Raw genomic sequence first — 18446 nt, 5'->3', positions numbered from 1 at the left:
GATGCCCGTTTTCTGTCTTATTGTTATGGTGTGTTTTAGGTATTCATTTAGTATAATGTAGCAGAATATCCTGGGTGATGCCTCTATATTCAGCACCAGATGTGACATTTGCTGGACAGCGATTTGCCAGGCTGAGCTGTTTACTAGCAGGCAGGATATACAGCAGTGCACATGACGACTGTATTATTATATTATAATGCTATATTATTAATGATGTCGTACATTGCATAGTATGGCTGCACAGTAACAGCAGTCAGATCCCTATGCTGGTGACGTCACTGCGTGTTGAGGGGAAACCTCCCAGACCGGGAATAGCCCCCGCTCCTCTCTCTGATTGGCTGCCCGCAACTCCAACCATGAGTGTGAACGTCTGCAGTTGTGCAATGCGCATGCGTCATCCCGGCAGCTGAGTCTGAGATTATAGGGGACTGCAGGGAGCTGGATCTGCAGCCTGGTAGCATGATGAGGAGCGGAGGAGGGGGAGATGCAGATGATGGCCGGGACTGGGAGGTGAGGATTGTGCCTGCTCTCCTCCGTGCGCCTCAGTCTAAGGTGCTGCACTATGGAGCACCTTACAGTGTACACACGGCATGACAGGTGACAGTGCAGGGGGGGGTTGTCATAGGCTCATGATGCCTTAGGCCTAGGCAATAACTGTAGCTAAGCAATATAGAGATCGTGCCCTCTAGATCTGCACTTGGTTGCCCATTGCAAGCCCCCAAAGTCTTACATAACTGCAATTTCTGCTCTCCATTGCACTGGATGTAAATATTGCCCGTTAGTCTCGGTATGGTTGTAGCGCTGCATTGACATAGTATGAGACTCAATAAAGCTCTATTTGCGTCATGTATGTTTCAGTACGTGCGACGTATACATCTATATACCAACAACATGTATCCAGACATATACTGTGATGTACCCGTAGACTTCTATTGTGCGTGTTCACACTAGCGGCATTGCTCCGGCTCATCACGGAGATATAGCGCCTATGACAGATATGTTTTTCAATGGATCCCAACAAATCCTGACTGGTCCCATACATATAATGGTGACCTCCAAGCTTCCAGGTGTATTTTCGGACACATTTCGGAGTATAAAGCGCTAGTGTTATGCTCTTAAAACACCTGCATTGTATTCAATAGTAAAATACTGTGTAGTTTATACAAAACTTAATTTCACGCCTCTCTTTGGCAAATAAATACGCAAAAGTGCATTTCACTTCTTCAGGTGTTTTTGAAGAAGATTTTTATAATTTTCCATTGACAATGCCAAAAGCGATTCGAAAATACACTTCTAAATACACTTCTAAAAAACCCTTTAAAATTCTGCTAAAAAAAACGCCTGGTTTTCGGAGACTGATTTCTCTTGATATCAGCCTCATATTTTACTGCCAGAAAATAAGCCCCGTGAACACATCCTGAGGGTCAGTTCACACGTTGCGTAAATACTGCAGATTTTCTGCAACGGAATTCGTTGGGGAAAATCCGCAGCAAATCCAGTAGTAGCAAAGTGGATGAGATAGAACAAATCTCGTCCACACACGGCGTAAATAAGACCGCTCAGAAATGGACCTGCGGTGCGGAATTTTATTGTTTTTAATTGTATTTGTCTAAACGCTGCTTATTTTTTCCAAGTTTCCCCCCCATTGAATTCAATGGGAAGGTAAAACCTGCAACACATAGCAGTTGTTGCGTTCTTTTGTTGCAGGATTGCAGCGATTCCGCCGCAAAAAAACGCAACTCAGGAGAAAAATAAATCTAAGGGTAAGTTCACACGCAAACGTAAAATGCGTCTGAAATGACGGAGCTGTTTTCAGTCAAAAACAGCTCCTGAATTTCAGACGTTTTTGCAAGTGCACACGTTTTTCGCGACGTCAATTACGAACGTAATTGGAGCTGTTTTTCAGTGGAGTCAATGAAAAACGGCTCCAATTACGTCCCAAGAAGTGACATGCACTTCTTTGAGGCGGCCGTCTTTTTACGTGCCGTCTTTTGACAGCGGCGCGTAAAAAAAAAAGCCCGTCTGCACAGAACACCGTAAGACCCATTGAATTAAATGGGCAGATGTTTGCCGACGGTTTGCAGTCGTTTTTTTGGGCGTAATTCCAGGCGAAAAACGCCTGAATTACGTCCGTAAATAGGGCGTGTGAACATACCCTTATACTTACTGTGTTTTTTTCCCTCAGGCCGGCCTCCTGGGATGACGTTTCATCCCATGTGACCTCTGCAGCTAATCACAGGCTGTAGCGGCGGTCACGTGAGGGGAAACGTGACTGCTAGCAGTTGTCCGCAGCACACATTTTGGGCGGTTTTACGCCGGAACTCTCTGCGGCGCACAGGGCGGATATGCTGCGTGCTTTTACGCAGCGTATCCACCACGTGTGAACTCAGTAGTTCGGACAGCAAGAACAGCGCCGCACCCTGCATGTTAATGTCTAGGGATGTTGGAAGGGAACGTATCTGTTAGAAGTGACTTCTGAGTGGCAGAGGATGACTTCGATATAAAGTAAGAGAATATATTAGATGAACTCACTTCATGGTGTATTTTACTATGCAACAAATTACGGCAAAGAAAAGTTTCATGTTCTGTGATGGTGCAATATGGATGAAAAATCAGAGCACCGTAGTTGTACTAAATGTGACTTTCCTTCCACCACACAGCAGTGACAGGGAACATCGTCCTACTACCCTAAAAAGTTCTAAGGTTTTATTAAAAGGATGTCCCAGCTGCATGACTCGTGTCCTATTTGATCTCTAGAGGCATAAAACTATCATAGACTCTCCATTACCGTGTCCGTCCAATGCCGATCCCCCCGGGCATCATATGGACCGCCCAGCACGCACGAGCGTCTCCCCACACCCGATGTCAGATTGGGCTGGAGATTGGAAATGAAGGGACACTTGGGGAAATATAAAACTCTACCTCCATATCTCTCATTCACTATAATGGAGAGTGACCTATCCTATCTATCTATCTATCTATCTATCTATCTATCTATCTATCTATCTATCTATCTATCTATCTATCTATCTATCTATCTATCTATCTATCTATCTATCTATCTATCTATCTATTCACATTATGGTTGTAAACTGCATACGGCAAACATATCCATGAGGCCCTATTCACCTGGTGTATGCCAAAAGGGTGTCCTTTTGGCATACGCTGGGCTTGGTATATCTTTTTTTCCGCTGCATGGAATCGCAGACTAGAATATTTCATGCAGAGCCATACAGTAAAAAAATGGGATCAAGTGAAGTTCACGTTCCCCTGATTGAACAAGTGGAGATTATGTCCCCTGCTACCTCAGTGACATTAGGGAAGATTTATCAAGCTGTCTTATAGTAAGAATGTCCTTTGTTGCCCATAGCAACCCCACAACTTTCATATATTAATGAGCTCAGGTAAAATGAAAGCTGAGCTCTGATTGGTTGCTGTGGACAACTGTTACTATAAGGCCGAATTCTGACTATCGTGGGAAAACTCTTACGTGAAAAATGAACGTTTTTCACGTCCGAGTTGCTCCCGTGCGGGTTCCGTTTACACGGATCACTATGGTCTATCAAGGGATCCGTGAAAACGGAACAAAATAGGACATGTTCTATTTTTCAACGGACCCTTCAAGGGGCCGGTGAAACAACGGTAGTGTGAATGGCCCCATTGAAATACATGCGTCTGTGTATTTAACGGCTGTCACATGGACGTATACTCGTCTGAATAAATCTCCCCCATTAATTGCAATTTTTTTGTTGCCCTTAAATTAAAATGGATCGACATTTCTTTGAGAAGACACTCCAGCCCATTATAGTTGGTACAAATAAAACCGATGTCATCAAAGTCATGAAACAGCACTATTTACTTTCAAATAATCTGGAGTGCGAAAACTGCCATCAACCTCTGTCCTGATGGATATTCTTGAAAGTGTATTTACATGCGTCATCACGGTTATCCATCAGAAAGGGCTCTTTCTTTGAAAAGTCGCACATCCCTCTGAAAAAGTGGCTACACATGACTTACCTCTGGTGTTTGAAACCTCTAAAAAATAAGCTGCACAACTGACTGGAATATCCGAACATAACATATAGATTCTTACTGGAATAAATGTAAGGCTCGTATCCAGATGAAAAGGGGTGTTCTTCGCGATTTGCTTCCTACATATCTTGCATAATTTATGCAGAGATATCGGTTCGGCAAAGGCGCCTTTAAAGGCTATATACACCTTCGAAAGTGATTTATTTATTTATATATATATATATATATATATATATGTGTATCAGTGCGTTTGGTGCAACTTTCAAATTAGTTTTCACTAAAAATTAATTTTCATTTTTGAGATACAGCTGCTCTGTATCCTGTATACAAAGCAGCTGTATCGTTAAGACCTGAATCCGTCAGGTCCGCGGCACTGACGGGTGCCGTGTCAGCGTGTCCTGCACATGAACTTAGATGAGACTGATAACAGGTGGATACCCGCTTTCACTGAAACTGTCAGTCCCGCAGACCTGACGGATACAGCATTCAGCGAACGATACAGCTGCTCTGTATTCAGGATACATAGCAACTGTATCTCAAAAAGTAAAAATAATTTTTAATAAAAATACATTTGAAAGTTGCACCAAACACTGACATTTAAAAAAAAAATAATAAATCACATTCAAAAGTGGACGGAGCCTTTAACACTGCATATGGCAGAGCAGTTTCCTGTTTAGGATAAATAAATTGTTATCACAAAAAACATCGCCAGGGGACATAACCTTCACTTGATCCAAACGATGTACACTGCATGGTATACGTTTTTTACTATGCCATCCTATAGGTGACATATGCCTATGCGGTGTTTTAGAAGTGTAAACGGAGCCTTATACTATACATTTCTAATGAATATGGCTCGGCACATATATAGATCAATGGTTATTGCGGATGTTGGCATAAAGATGTGATGAAAAGGTAGAGCAGAGCAGTTGTGAATGGGCAGAAGTGCAGTGTTTATGAGCGCTCCTGTTTCATCACTGACTCTGGGAAGGCAGATGTGCCCAGCTCTTTTTCCCAAGCCTCTAGTGCTGTGAATGGCCACTATAATATAAGTATTTCTTGTTCTTTTCAACAGTTCCTTATATGCAAGAGGAAGCTCGAAAGCAAAAAAGAAGCTTTACTGATCCTCTCCAAAGAGCTGGACACATGTCAGCAAGAAAGGGACCAGTACAAGCTGATGGCAAACCAGCTACGGGAGAGGCACCAGACGCTGAAGAAAAAGTATCGGGAGTTAATTGTATGTACTATGTGGCAGCATTAAATCATTGCATATATCCTTCATCTGAAGCTGCCGCCATGAGGGCGCTTACCCTAATCAACCCTAAAAATGCTAGTCACGTTACTGAAATCAACCATGGGTAACTAGTCGAAGTAGTTCACGTTTCCATGTTCAATTGCAATTGTGGGTCCATCATAGACTCAAGTTTAATTCTTGATGGTCTTGACTTATTTATTGGTCTGTATATATCATCCTGTAACTTAAAAAAGGACTTCAAAATGATATGTAATTCACTACATGTGGGTAGTCCTTTAATGTTTTATACTTCAGTATTGGCTACATTGCTGTTTTTAAAGAAGCACTCCAGCAATTATATTTTTTGCCTATATAATGCGGCCAAGGCTTCTATTAAAGAATAATGTAGAGGCTCTTGTGTATACCTATTTTAGTTGATTTGCCGTTTATGGGTTGTCTGCCATATTGGTTCCTTCTTCCGCTCTGATATGGTTCGCCTACTGCAGACTACATTTCCCATAATGCTTCTGGCTTTGCAGAGCAGACGTAGTCTCATCACACTGCACTTGCTCTGCTCTAAATCCTATCTCAGTGCAGCAAGTGATATATTAGTTATATGGAACTACTGTCCTTACACTGCAGAGTCTGTGTATTCCTATGTGATGCATCTTTAGCCTGTCTCCCCTGCCACCTGCCTGTGATAGCTTCTCCATGTCAGTCCTTACAAGCAGGAGAGAGTGAGGAACAGCATCTCATAGAAATACTCTGGACTCCGCATACAGCACTCACAGATAGTATAGATACTCCGTGTGAGTGAGGTGGGTTTATAACTCTGCAGCTAATCATTATATGTACTCTACTATTATATCATTGCACTCCTGGTCTCTTAGATAGAAAAATCTCTTCGGCAGCACTATATGCATGGGGGGACGACATACAGAGAAACAAGGAGAGGTGGAGCTGTATGGGGAGGGGTCTCAGTGCTGCCAGGAGGGATTTGATAGGTGATTATGTAATCCTGTAGTTCACAAGAAGTCATCTACATAGGGGAGAGTGACCTCCTGTGTACACATTAGAGCATGGTCTATTCTGGTGGTCAGACTGAGATCACGTGACACAGCTGCCCATAATGAAAGGATTCAAAATGTATAGATTCAACTGAGCTGAGTTGTAACAAATGACACTTCTACAATACTTCTGGTGAGTTAGCATTATATGTGCCAAAAACAAATTTGCTGGAGTGCTTTTTTAAGCTCTGATCCATCAGGGCACAGCTGTGATTAGTTACTTCACTTTAGCGGCTTCGGCTACTTCTCTTTCTATTCCCTGTGCTTTATACTGCAGCCTCTGTCTAGGCATCTTGGCTGTTTTGTCTAAACACAACCTCCCTATGCAGTGGATAGTGTTCATAAACTGCAAGCATTTTTTTTTTACCATGGTTTACAATACATTTAGTGTTACCAGTCAAAGATGTAGACTAGAATTTAGCTGTCAGGGGCATTGCATGGCGGGAGATAGGTGTTCTGGTTAGGGTTGTCACGATACCAGAATTTGGACTTCGATACAGAGTAGTATTGTGATACTCGATACCAAAACGATACTTTGCCAACAATAAAAAAAACAACAAAAATGTCCGTCCCCTTTTCTGATTTGAGGAACATTGTGTTATCAATTTTGAACCTCCATGTGCCTCACACTAATAGTAATTAACCCCATCATGTTCCTCACACATTAACCCAATGTTGCCCATGACTGTGTCTGAGTGAGGTACATGATAGGGTTAATTACTATTATTATAAGGCACGTAGAGGTACTAAATTCATAACACCATGTGCCTCACATTAATAATAAATGACTCCATCATTTCCCTCACATAATGGCAACATTGGGGTTAAGGTCACGTTAACCCCAATGTTCCTCAATGCTGGCTGCAAAAATACTAGTGCTTACTCTATTGCCTTTATATCAATCTTTTGCGCTGCTCTAATACCTGCCTGTCACTACACTGCAGCGCGGTCCTAATTCCACACTATTGGCGCGAGTGACACAGGCATGTCATGAGGAACCCACTGTCTGCGCCGCTCGCAACATTCCTCTCACTCCGCCTTCTCACCTACTCAGATTATCATTGGTGGCAGTAGACGGAGGAGCGTTTCTCCCTCCTATTGTGACGTGGCCGGCACTAATGACGAGCGGGGGCAGTCACTGAAAGAAGAAAACATGGCGGGCGCTGTACAGTGCACGTGCCATGGTCTCTTCCTTTATTTCCATACAAAGCTGTGCGGCCGCACAGCTTAGTATGGAAATACATATATTGACGGTATTGAACCGTTTGCACAGCATCGAAATGGTACCGAAATTTCGATTCATCTTGCATCCCTAGTTCTGGTTAGTGTTTCTACTACAGATGCAGGAGAGATACCCCATGTTATTGTGCTAAGGACCCTTCCCTTCTCAGTGTATGTCCCTGAACTCACACCTTCTTCTAGACTCCATGTTATTCAGCGCAGCGAGGTAAACTAACCCAGTGAATCTTAGGACAAGAAAAATAAATGAGCAGTAATTTCGAAACACTGACAGATTTCACAATGGGAAAAAAATCGAGTTGTGCAAAATATTTTGTTTATATACAATTCCAACATGGTATTTTCAAAACTTTCATTTTGATGACCGATCGTCTTAAGTGCAGGAGTGACCTCTTCTATGTATTCCTTGCTCAGCAGTATGCCAGTATGCCACTGTAAACAGAAATTTAGAACTTTTTTTTTTTGCATTGGCCTACACTGCAATGCGATACTAAATGCCTCCAATCCCTAAAGGAGTTGCACAGGTTTAGAAAAACAGCACCACATATGTCCATGGGTTGTGTGGAGTATTGCAGCTCAGCTCCATTGGAGTGAATTGAGCTGAGCTGCAATACTGCACACAACCTGTGGAAGAGAGCAGCCATGTTTTACTAATTCTGGGCAACCCCTTCTTGAGTTCTGTTTATTCATATAGCATGTAACATTGTTGAGAACAGTGCCGGTGATTCTGATTGTCTGAGATCAGCTGAAAGACAGGATCACACAAATCTCCTCTCAAATGTCCGTTTCAGCTGGATGCTACATACGGTGGGCCCCCAAACTTTGGTTCTGAGAGATTTTAGCACCCTGTTTGTCATTGTTTAAAGCGATTCAAATGCTTTGACTCAATGCAATAACTTTCTTACTCACCATCCCATGTCTAATATTACATTTTTTCGAAAGATCATTATCCATTAAGTTTGACAAATATGGAATTTTAGGGGATTTCTATAAGGGGCAAATACTTTTGGGGACAATGTACACTAGCAAGCTTGAGTAAGACTGTCCTGTGGATTGTATCTCAGAGTATATTTAAAGTTTTAGTTTAGCGTTCTCATCCAAGCTTATGACATGGTCTTCTCCAGGAAAGGTGAGTCGGTCAATAAATCAATACTTGTAGCCTTGTAGCTTCATAATCCTTTATAAAGGGTTAGTGGCCATTTCCCCAGGATGCAGGCTGGAACAAGCCTATTGTTAGAGCTGACGTCGTGTCATTAGCAGCTCCTTCTCTTCACAGCTATTCTTGTATAATACATTGGAGAACACAATAGCATTCTGATTTTGAAGTTCAGTCTCCCGAACAAAATTTGTGCAATCTGGATGTGGGTAGCGGATAATTACTCTGCTCTAGGAAACCGTGACAATAGAAAGTGGCAGGGGGCTATATTGAAGAGCAATAGCGGGAAGCTGGCATTCAGGAAGTGTGTGTGGGGAAGGAAGGTGGCATCCATCAACACATTTGAGACTTGATTGCAACCTATTTCTCAAACGTCATGTTATCAGAATTCTTAATAACTACCAAGACCGCTCTGTAATCTACTTATTAATTGTAATAGGAGCAGTGCAGTAAGTAAGGCTGACCGTACTGAACGGAGGAGACGGAGCATGTCCGTTTTTTAATTGCAAGGGTGCGCAGCATAAACCACATGACGGCTGTCTTTGGTATCTTTTTAAAGTGACACGCTGACCGAAACTAAAGTTGTTCCATGTGTCAATCTTTTACTTGTTCTTTTTCTTGCTGATTTTATCAGGAAATATCACATTGGGGCCGTTGCATAGCAACAGTCTTAATCAGGCATTGGTGACACTTTTTTTTTACTTGTCTATGGGGACCTATGTGTCACTCATACAGGCACCAGTACTTCCTGTATGATGAAATTACATGGAATGTACCACACAGGCTCTTCCCAGGGGACAGGGATGACCACAATGGTTTGACAGACTTCTGTCACACAGTTATAATGAAGGTCATCACATCTCATCCTCTCTATCTCTACTGATATTATCTTATATAGGAGAATACTGAGAGGACAATCACACTGTCCTCGATAGCATAGAGGAAGAGAAAGCAGGGTGAAATCTAAAAGAAGTCCAGAGCTTGATAGACAATCAGACGCGGGGAGCAGTGATGGAAAGTTGTTATTCTGCTGGAGGGCTAGAATATGCCATCAGTTTATGTTTGGTCCAGGTCCGACTGCTGGGACAACTACTGATACTGAGAATGAAAGGGTCGCAGCACTGATTTAGCGTTGCGTCCCCTTCTAAGTTTTGCCTGCATATTGGCGCTCCTAGCCACTCGTTATCAAATGGACTGCAGCCCTGGGGCAGTGCCGCGGCTACTTCATTTTCAGGATCACTAGGGGTCTGACCCCCTCGATCATAAAGTGATGTCATATCCTAGCGAGATGGGAATAGATGTTCTTTATAGGTGCTGCCTAGGTAGGATCACATGACCACATCATGATACTTTTTAAAAGGCAACAATCCGCCAGGAGGTATATGTGCTGTTTTACATGCAGTGTTCATTCTCACAGCCCCACAATTGGAGGAAAAAGCACCCACTATGCCTGTATTTAAAGAGACTAGTCTGGTGATACACTGCACTGTGACTGGCAGTGTCATAGGGGCACGGTGGCTGCCACGGTAACATGGGCACTGTTGCGGGCACTGTTATGAAGATGCTATAGCATTTGAAAAAGTGGCATATGCAAACACGGCATATCTCCAGACATTGAGTTGATGTCGGTTTGACTGTATTGTTATTACTACCAGAAATGGAATTGCCACAACCTTTCTTTGGGATTTCCTGAGACTGAAATAATTTTTCCTCATGGTGAAAAGATTGGGAACCCCTGGATTAGATAATCCAGTCAATATTTAGGTTTATTGGTCTTACAAATACTTCTGATGTCACTTTACAAAGAAGGTCTAGTCTTCAGTAGGAATAAAGCGGTTGTGCGATCTGGACGACCCCTTTACATACACTCTGTAATGGCATATAGGTGACATAGAGGTGTCCCCAACCCCCCCCGACCCCAATCGAGAGTCCATCTGTGGATCATAGAAAGGGCAGCTCTGGCTTACTTGGCACCACCGTGTAATTACACGAGAAGAGTGTGCTGTCACATAGTAAGTACTCTGTGATGAAGACGGAATATATTTGTGTCTTACATGACGCGTGACAGCAAGCCGAGAGCATGTTATCATCAAAGTCTTTCTTCAGGCTTCGAACCTGTAACTTTAATTGATCATATTTCAGAATAGATATAAGGGTGTACAGTAAATTCTCTTAAATATTCTCCTGATCTCATTTAAAGGGTTATAGAGTTTAGTTGTTTGGTCTATTGACAGTGCCATACCGATTTACACTGCCCAAGTACTACACAGTACCCAGACAATACTGCCATACAGCCCGCAAGTAATAAGGCCAAAATTTACATTCCAGAAAGTATTCAAACAGCTCAGTCGTAGTACGGTGCCAGCCATATGCCCATATAATAAATCTGCCTCATCAACGTCCATGTAATAGAGCCTGTAATATACAGAAAGTGACAACCATAGTGCCTACATAACAGTGCCTGCCTCAGTGTCTCCATAATGGTGTCAGGCTTTGGTTTATGGTACTGTCTAATTATTGTGTTGTGCTTGTTAAGATATGTTCTCATTATATATAAGCCTTGCCTTTTGCTTGGCATTCTGGAGTTTTAACATGAACTTGTGAAGTCATGAGCCAGAAAATATAATTCTACTGCCGATTAAAGTTCGAAATTTTGTTCAGTGCAGTCGTAGAGTCGATTTTATTTTTATTGAAGCCGACTTTGTTCTCTCCCTAACACAGAAACAGTATAAGAAATCGTTGTGAAATTGATTTTACTTTTGCAAATATTTGGGATCTGTATATTTTCCTAAAGTTAAATCATTTTAAGTGTCTTTTTTTTTTTCTGTTACTACTTCTAGGATGGTGACCCATCAATTCCTCCTGAGAAAAGAAAGCAGGTACTCACATGATACGCCACCCTCTTTTCATAGGGACAGTTTCCCCCTGTTAAATATTTAGAGAAGAGTGTAGTTACCTCTAATCTGGTTTAAGCTGCCCATACACATTAGATACGTTTTATAAATATTAGCGGAATTCCCCCAACCACCTATTGTGTGTAAAGGGGACTCTCGACTTTCCAGCTTTGAGGTCTTTTCATTATATATACATTGATGATCCAAGCTTTTGTTTCTTGCTGTTAATAAAAAATCATTGAAGGAATCCCTGGCGGAGAGGAGAATTACATGCCATGCTACATGGCATGCGGAGCTTTTTAGCCAATCACCGGATAAGTAAAGTTACTTATTTATTTTTGATTGGTTAAAAAGCTACACGCACATGTCGGGTAGAGTGGTACTCCTTGTCTGCCTGGAACTCCTATGAGGATCAATAATATCAGGGGCAGGAAAGATTTTGGGGCTTCAATTTCCCGTGTGGAGCAATTCAGTGGCGGACTTACTAGATATATATAAAGTGGTAGAACTATAGTATATGCAATTACTTTATGATAGATGAGGGTACGACCTCTGGGACCCCCACCGATCCTGAGAACGAAGGGGTCACAGTGCTGATTTAGCGCTGCGTCCCCTTTAAGATCCCTGCCCAGCAGGGTGGCCAGGGTTGCTGTTGTGCAGGGTGCTGCAGTTGGTCCCATTGACTTCAATGGGGCTATGCTTCAGTTCCCTGCACAGTTGGTGGCCAGGGAGACGCTGCATAGCAAAAAACAGTGGACGGGTCAACTGATGTTGCGCTGCGACCGCATCAGTCTCAGGATTGGTGGGGGTCTCAGAGGTCGGACCCCTACTGATCATAAAGTGATGGCATATCCGAGATCGTAGTAATATGCCGTTGCTTTATAAGCTTGGAATCCCCCTTTAAGAAGCTGGCTATATACACACAACACACAGCATACCTGAATCTAGTAAAACACAGCTTGGAAAAGGAATAAAATACCATTCACTTCTCTTGCGGCATGTTGGGTTCTCTGGATTTGTGAACCCTTTGTTGGGCTTCGTTGGTGCCCACCCTCCAAGTCAAGCAGGCATCTGCCAGTTCTTACTTCTACATGAATATTATTAATAATCAGCACATTAGTAACGTCGCCACATACTATAACTAGGCAGATGTGTCGCTCGGACTGACGGACATATTGGTTGTAACTCCACTTTCCTAACAATATAATGTATTTATATATAACTTTTTTTATTTTCTTTGCTTTATTGTGGTGGAAGTCATTGATTCTGTTTTGGATCTGGGTTGAGGATTAACTTTTGCACTTTTGCAGGCAAACTTGGCGCAGCTGCTGGGGGATGCTCGGGAAAGAAGCAAAAAGCTGGAGGTAGAGATGAAAGAACTGCAGCAGCGACTGGGAGAAGTCCAGGGAGACAACAAGGTGACGAATGATGTGCTGTCTGTGGGGTGCAGCTCTGGGTTTGGATGTATTGTATCTGAAGCTGTCTGTTCAACCTCTCGCTATGAAGAGCTAAGCCTCTTTCTACAAATCTGATTTGTTTTATCTACTGAATGGAAATTAGAACACAAAGATGAGATTTCATTAGGAAACTACCATGTGTGCATTCTTTTTGGAGATGGGAAATCAATGTCCAGGCTGGTTAAATAGTGAGTAACATGATTAAAAAAATGGTTAATTTGAAGGGTATTCTTTTTTTTATTTTAAAGCATCAAGGATTTGCTCCATTGAAGAAATGCTGGTGGACGCAATAAAATTGTAATCCCTTCCCCTTTAAAATAACAGGTTACATCTGGCAATGTGACATCCTCAGGACCACTGAGGTGCAAGATTACTGGAAATCTAGAACCAATGAACGATACACTATATGGCTAAAAGTATGTAACACTAGTGATCATTACACCTATATGACATTTTTGGACATCCCATTCCATAACCGTAGGCATTAACATGGAGTTGGCCCCTTTTTGTGATTGTAACATTCTCCACTTTTCTGGGAAGGCTTTTCACAAGATTTTGGATGGTGTCTGTGGGAATTTGTGCCCTTTCAGCCAAAATAGCATTTGTGAGATCAGACACTGATGTTGGATGAGGGGGCCTGGCTCACAATCACCATTCCAGTTTATTCCATGTATCCTCGATGGGTTGAGGTCAGAGCTCTGTGCAACTACTCCAGTTCCTCCCCACCAAACTTGCTGGAACAGCAAAAAGCCAAACCCCAAACTGTTGCCACAAACTTGGAAGCATTCAATTATCTAAAATATTACTGGAGGTAAGGTGTCTCGCTCAAACCCTGAAAAACTGCCCCAAACCATTATCCCTCCCCTACCAAATCTTACAGTAGACACTGTGCGTTTCGGTTGGTAGCATTCTCTTGGCATCCCCCAAAGCCAGATTCGTCCATCAGCTGTCCAGATAGAGAAGTATGATTAATTACCCCAGAGAACACGTTTCCGCTGCTCCAGAGTTCAGTGGTGGCGTGCTTTACACCACCCTAGCTGACGCTTGGCATTGTGCTTCATGATATTAGGCTTGTGTGCAGCTGCTCGACCGTGGAAACCCTTTCTTATGAAGCCCCGGACGCTGATGTAACTTCCAAGGCAGTTTAAAAATTCTGTAGTGTGTGATGTAACAGGATAGGTGATTTTTATACATGCTTCGGCACTCGGTGGCACCGCTCTGCGAGTTTGTGTAATCTACCGCTTCATGGCAGAGCTGTTCTTAACCTAGACACTTCCACAATAATAGCACCTACAGTTCAGCTTCGTGGGGCACATCGGTAATTTGACGCACTGACTTGTGGCAAAGGTGGCATCCCATGACAGGTCTATGTTTAAAGTCACTGACCTATGCTACAACCAAGGGTTAGTCTATGAAGTTTGCATGGCTTTGTGCTTTATTTTATGCATCTGTTTGACTAAATACACCTGAGCTCAATAATTAGGAGTGGTGTCCACATACTTTTGGGCATATAGTGTATATAGTGCAATGTTTATGTAGAAAATGATCGTGTCCTTGCTGGCGGATCCCCAGCACTTTCTTTATGGCATTGATGCATGTGTTGTGTCAACATCAGCGCCATCATGTAGTTGCATTAGACCACGTCTGGACCATCGGGTGTCAAAGTACAGGATTGTTACTGTATTATTAATAATTATAACCATATGCTAGTATATTAATGTATCAGTCGGATATTTTTTCTGTATTTTTCCTGACATTATACTCAGCGGCCATAGCTATAACACTGTTAGCAGATTTTAATTTTCACCGTTTTTTTTTATTTTTTTTGTAAATTCTTTCTTTATTTGCCTTTTCAAACCAGGAACATATCAAGCAAGAGAACAAAAAAAGAAAAACGGGGGGAAGGGACAAGGGCACATAGGCCCAAGATATTGCATCAAACAATTTACAAAATCATATATGCGAATTTTCACTAATGTTGAACCAAACATGTTTGTTACATAAGATCTGGTCTTAAATGTTAAACTTAATTGAAGTTACTACATGTTTATGAATCTACTCAGACCAATATTGAAGCAGAATGGGCATCACACCATGTCATGAAAAAAGTACAAATTGTATTATTCAAAGATTAAAAATGCACATACAAAAGTGATCGTAAACAAATGATCATACAGCAAGGATGAGTCACAGCCAAACAGATTACAATATTCAGATATAGAGATAAATATACAAGAGAATGTAGGGACAGGTGGCAAATAATAACTAATGTCAGAAAGAATGTACCAATATACGTAGGTTACTTGCTTAAAAATAAGGAGCTGACGTTATATTATATTAAGTGATTGCTGACCCATAAATAAATGTTGGCTGACGGGTGCCCTCCCGACGCGCGTCTCCAGCATCTGGTGGTAGCGATAAGTGAGAATAGCGGTGTTTAAATACTCCTATTGGGGGATAGATTACAGGTGTACTATATTAAATGAGCCAAAAGACCTCATCAGCAGATCGCTATGTTGGATCTAAGGGGCAAAATGAAAGTTTAATACCACCCGATATGTTTCTATCAGCGCCATCTATGGCTGATGCCGGGTGGCTTGTCCCTCCGGACGACGGGACGAGGCATCATGTGATGTCAGGCGTTGGTGTCGTATGACACCGACGTCTCATGGCACAACACAGACACCCGACCCAAGGGCAGGAGGCAGCAGACAATGCGCACAGCGCTGACGGAACATACCATACAATGGAACAAAGACCGCTAGGTGGAGTAGAGGGAATAATGATAGCAGCAGATAAAGCATAAATATTGGCTAGGATCGCTACATTGTACATAAAGTCCAGTGTGAAGTAATGAATGCATAATTGATATATAATTGGCAATAGATAAATAATAATACATAGTTGCAAAGTCATAAAGTATATATCAATACAAAATACATTTAATATCAAAAACAGTGTACAATACGCAATATAATTCTAATATGATCTAGTCCCTGCATAAAAACCACGTAATAAAAACCACATAATAAGGTTAATCTAAAGTGTGTGTGTGTGTGTGTGTGTGTGTGTGTGTGTGTGTGTGTGTGTGTGTGTGTATATATATATATATATATATATATATATATATATAATCTGTTAAAGTAAAAACTTGTATTTTGTGTTTTGCTCCTTTTACATTTAGGCCCCATGCACATGACCGTAAAAAACCTCCGTTTTTGCGGACCGCAATTGCGGTCCACAAAAACGGACCCATTCACTTTCATTGGACACGGACACATTTCCGTAGCAGTGCGGAACGGTGTCCGTGCCGTGGAAATGTTCCGGGAACATGTCCGTACTTTTGCATTTTGCGGGCCGTGCTCCCATACTTTGTATGGGAGCACGGCCCGAAAATGCGGCTGTCAGTCGGCGGCCGGCTCTGCCCGCAATCGCGGGCCGTGATTGCGGGCACGGTCGTTTGCATGGGTCCTCACTAAAACTCAATAACAATCATTGGAACGAAAAAAGTAAAAACGTGTGTCAATAGTGCAAATATTACAATAAATCCAAAAATCTGATGTGAAATGAGATATTCCGCTTGAGCTGCCCAGTTCAAACCGCCTCAGAAAAGACGTGAATATAAGATCTATAATATACGGATGTACACAGATGTCTATGAATCTAGTGTTTAGCTATAGTTTTCTAGCATGAAAGAGAATGTTTGTAAGTAGGGTTCTCTGAGCTAGGGGGAGAGTTATCCGTGTAAGGCCTCATTTACACGAGCGTGTGCGTTTTGCGCAGGCAAAAAAACGCAGCGTTTTGCGTGCGCAAAAGGCACTTGACAGCTCCGTGTGTCATCAGTGTATGATGCGCGGCTGCGTGATTTTCGCGCAGCCGCCATCGTAGAGATGAGGCTAGTCGACGTCAGTCACTGTCCAGGGTGCTGAAAGAGTTAACTGATCGGCAGTAACTCTTTCAGCACCCTCGACAGTGAATTCCGATCACAATATACAGCAACCTGTGAATAAAAAAAAGACGTTCATACTTACCAAGAACTTCCTGCTTCCTCCAGTCCGGTCTCCCGGCCGTTGCCTTGGTGATGCGTCCCCTCTTGTCATCCGGCCCCACCTCCCTGGATGACGCGGCAGTCCATGTGATTGGCTGCAGCCTGTGCTTGGCCTGTGATTGGCTGCAGCTGTCACTTGGACTGAATTGTCATCCCAGGAGGTCAGACTAGAGGAAGAAGCCGGGAGTTATCGGTAAGTCAGAACTTCTTTTTTTTTTTACACGTTCGTGTATATTGTGATCGGAAGTCACTGTCCAGGGTGCTGAACCAGTTTAACTCTTTCAGCACCGTGGACAGTGACTGTCTCCTGACGTCGCGTACCGGAACATTTTTTGCCGGGTTCGGTCAAAACTAGTTCGGCCGAACCCGGTGAAGTTCGGTGCGCTCATCTCTAATTTGACACTCCGTTTGGATGTTTGTAAACAGAAAAGCACGTGGTGCTTTTCTGTTTACATTCATCCTTTTGACAGCTCTTGCGCGAATCACGCAGTTCGTATGGAAGTGCTTCCGTGCGGCATGCGTGGTTTTCACGCACCCATTGACTTCAATGGGTGCGTGATGCGCGAAAAACGCACGATTATAGAACATGTCGTGAGTTTTACGCAACGCACTCGCGCTGCGCAAAATTCACGCATTGTCTGCACTGCCCCATAGAGTAATATAGGTGTGTACGACACGCGTGAAAAGCACGCGCGTCATACGCGCGTATATTACGCTCGTGTAAATGAGGCCTAAAAGAGACATGTTTCATGCTGGAAGTACCCGTTTTATCATTATGAAACTTTTTAACATTTGCTTTAGATATTCCTTGATTTTAAGACATGACCATGTGAAATGTTTGAAGGTGCTAGGGTTCATGTTGGGTTCACAAGGCTGGAATCTCCAAGTGTCATACATAATAGACAACGTACAGATAATTTCGACAGATGTTCATTATAATTAGGGGAGGGCTAGTTTAGGAGATTTCAGTACTAGACTCCTTTCCTCCTCCGTATCCTCCCCATGCTTGTCTTGCGCTCTTCTCTTTTTTTTTTTCCAATTGGAGGTTAAGAAGAGTGGATATATATGGTCTTTTCGCTTGGTAGTTCCAGGAATAAGTATAATAAATGAATGCTTCATCTACAAATTGTGTCCGCGTAGCATGTCAAAGGTATAGAAGCAAATGTTGGCTGGAGTCCTTGTAAAAAAATTATAGTAGCAGTGCAGACTAGCCCTGTTCATACCCTTAAATCAAGAGTGGAGGGTTTGGGTGGGGGTTCCATTAAAGGAGTTTTCCGAGATCCCCCCCCCCAAAAAAATAAATAAATAATAAAACTTAA

The 18446-nt window shown here is 42.5% G+C and overlaps 1 protein-coding gene across 3 annotated transcripts in view; it reads left to right on the top strand.

The window, feature by feature from the left end:
• CCDC149 (coiled-coil domain containing 149) overlaps positions 1 to 18446 on the top strand; it is a 69832-nt gene that overhangs the window by 10688 nt on the left and 40698 nt on the right. Inside the window, exons 1-4 of one of the 3 annotated variants that reach the window (XM_075858761.1) lie at positions 354 to 510; positions 5108 to 5269; positions 11569 to 11607; positions 12933 to 13040. In XM_075858761.1, the coding sequence (XP_075714876.1) occupies positions 460 to 510; positions 5108 to 5269; positions 11569 to 11607; positions 12933 to 13040 (360 nt within the window). In that variant the 5' untranslated portion in view covers positions 354 to 459. Of the gene's footprint in view, positions 1 to 353; positions 511 to 5107; positions 5270 to 11568; positions 11608 to 12932; positions 13041 to 18446 lie in introns of those variants that run through there. The other 2 variants (XM_075858781.1, XM_075858771.1) reach the window with 2 other exon arrangements.

The sequence above is a fragment of the Rhinoderma darwinii genome, chromosome 1 (assembly GCF_050947455.1).
Source record: "Rhinoderma darwinii isolate aRhiDar2 chromosome 1, aRhiDar2.hap1, whole genome shotgun sequence".
NCBI classification, from domain to species: domain Eukaryota; kingdom Metazoa; phylum Chordata; class Amphibia; order Anura; family Rhinodermatidae; genus Rhinoderma; species Rhinoderma darwinii.
This window is presented reverse-complemented; position numbering and strand designations above follow the sequence as displayed.